This window comes from Condylura cristata, unplaced genomic scaffold (assembly GCF_000260355.1).
Source record: "Condylura cristata isolate star-nosed mole 26May11 unplaced genomic scaffold, ConCri1.0 scaffold00004, whole genome shotgun sequence".
In the NCBI taxonomy this organism is placed as follows: domain Eukaryota; kingdom Metazoa; phylum Chordata; class Mammalia; order Eulipotyphla; family Talpidae; genus Condylura; species Condylura cristata.
The window spans coordinates 4,616,890-4,618,213 of NW_004567105.1; the positions used below are offsets into that span (position 1 = coordinate 4,616,890).

A 1,324-nucleotide genomic window follows, 5' to 3' on the forward strand; every position below is an offset into this window, starting at 1 on the left:
GGTTCTGTTGGGAGAGGGGGCTCTGGGGTCGTCCCGTTGGCCACAGAATATTCTGGAATTTTCCCGCTGGGCGGTTCTGTTGGGAGAGGGGGCTCTGGGGTCGTCCCGTTGGCCACAGGATGTTCTGGGCTTGTCACATTGGTGAGTACGTGTAGGAAAAGAAGTCTGAGAGTTGTCCTGCTGGGTGGAAGAGGTTCTGGAGTTGTCTTGTTGGATGGCTCTAGGGGGAGAAGAAAGTTGAGGACTGTTTTTTTGGGTGGACAAAGTTCGGGGACTGTCTCTTTGGGTGAGTCTTGAGGGAGAAGGTGCTCTGGGGGTGTCCTGCCATGTGGAAGAGGCCTTGGGAGTGTCCTGCTGGGTGGACAAAGTCCTGGGCTTGTCCCGTTGGGTGTTTCGGGTGGGAGAGGTGACCCGGCGTGTAGCGAGTTGTGCAAAGGTGGCCTGAGTGGTGTCCCTCTGAGCAGAGTGGTGGAGAGAGGGAGTCTGGGGGGTGGCACTTTGAGGTCCACTTTGTGGAGCTGCTGAGGAAGCCTGGCTCAGTGCTGACCGGTGCCGCTCCAAGAAGCACCCGCTTTCTCCTCGGAGCTTCGCCCAGTGCTGTCCTGGACTTCGGCTCCCACAGCTGCTATCTGGAGAGAAGAGCGGAAGTGTCAGGGGTGGGGAGGCCTGGGCGGATCTCACGCCCTACCTTTCTTTGTCCCCTGGGACAAACAACGGGGGAAGATCCCATAGCCTCTTCTTAGGGGACCCACCATCCTCACAAGTAATTCCACCCCCGTGATCATTGTCGTCTGTTGGGGTGTAGATGCCTCACTCAGCTGAGTCAGGAACTTGACCCCGAAACCAGACTGACTGGTCGATGGGGTGGACTCCCGAGCTGGCAGGTGTGTAGTCCAAGGTCCACGGATCAGTGAGAGAAGAGCAGACCGGTGGAGAGCAGTGCTGACAGCCCGTGTGACCAAGGAGGGGCATGATCCGCCAAGCTAGCGGCTGCTTTCCACTGTTCCTTCCTGTCGCTGACGGGGGAGGTTCCCTGCTGGGCAGGGCTCACCCTGCAGGTGCTCCAACACCATGTGCTCCCCGAGGTGGCGCACTCACCGAGAGGCCTCCTGCACTTGGGCGTGACTGCCGGCGGAGGTGGCCACTGCTCCCCGTGGCTCCCACTCCCACCCGCCCGCCTCAGACGCCCCTTCCAGCCTGGACCCCCCAGGATCTAACTTCGCTTCTGGGGCCCAGGAGGGCACATGGGGCTGGTCTACAGATCCCCTCAGGCTCTTAGAGGCCACTGGGGTGCTGTACAGCCGGCCACAGAGGTGTGCTCTGC

General features: G+C 60.6%; 1 protein-coding gene across 1 annotated transcript in view; it reads right to left on the reverse strand.

Annotated features, from left to right (window-relative positions):
* TRIOBP (TRIO and F-actin binding protein) overlaps positions 1-1,324 on the reverse strand; it is a 48,135-nt gene that overhangs the window by 34,678 nt on the left and 12,133 nt on the right. The window contains exon 9 of the mRNA XM_012735126.1: positions 2-629. Within this exon, the coding sequence (XP_012590580.1) occupies positions 2-629 (628 nt within the window). The remainder of the gene's footprint in view (position 1; positions 630-1,324) is intronic.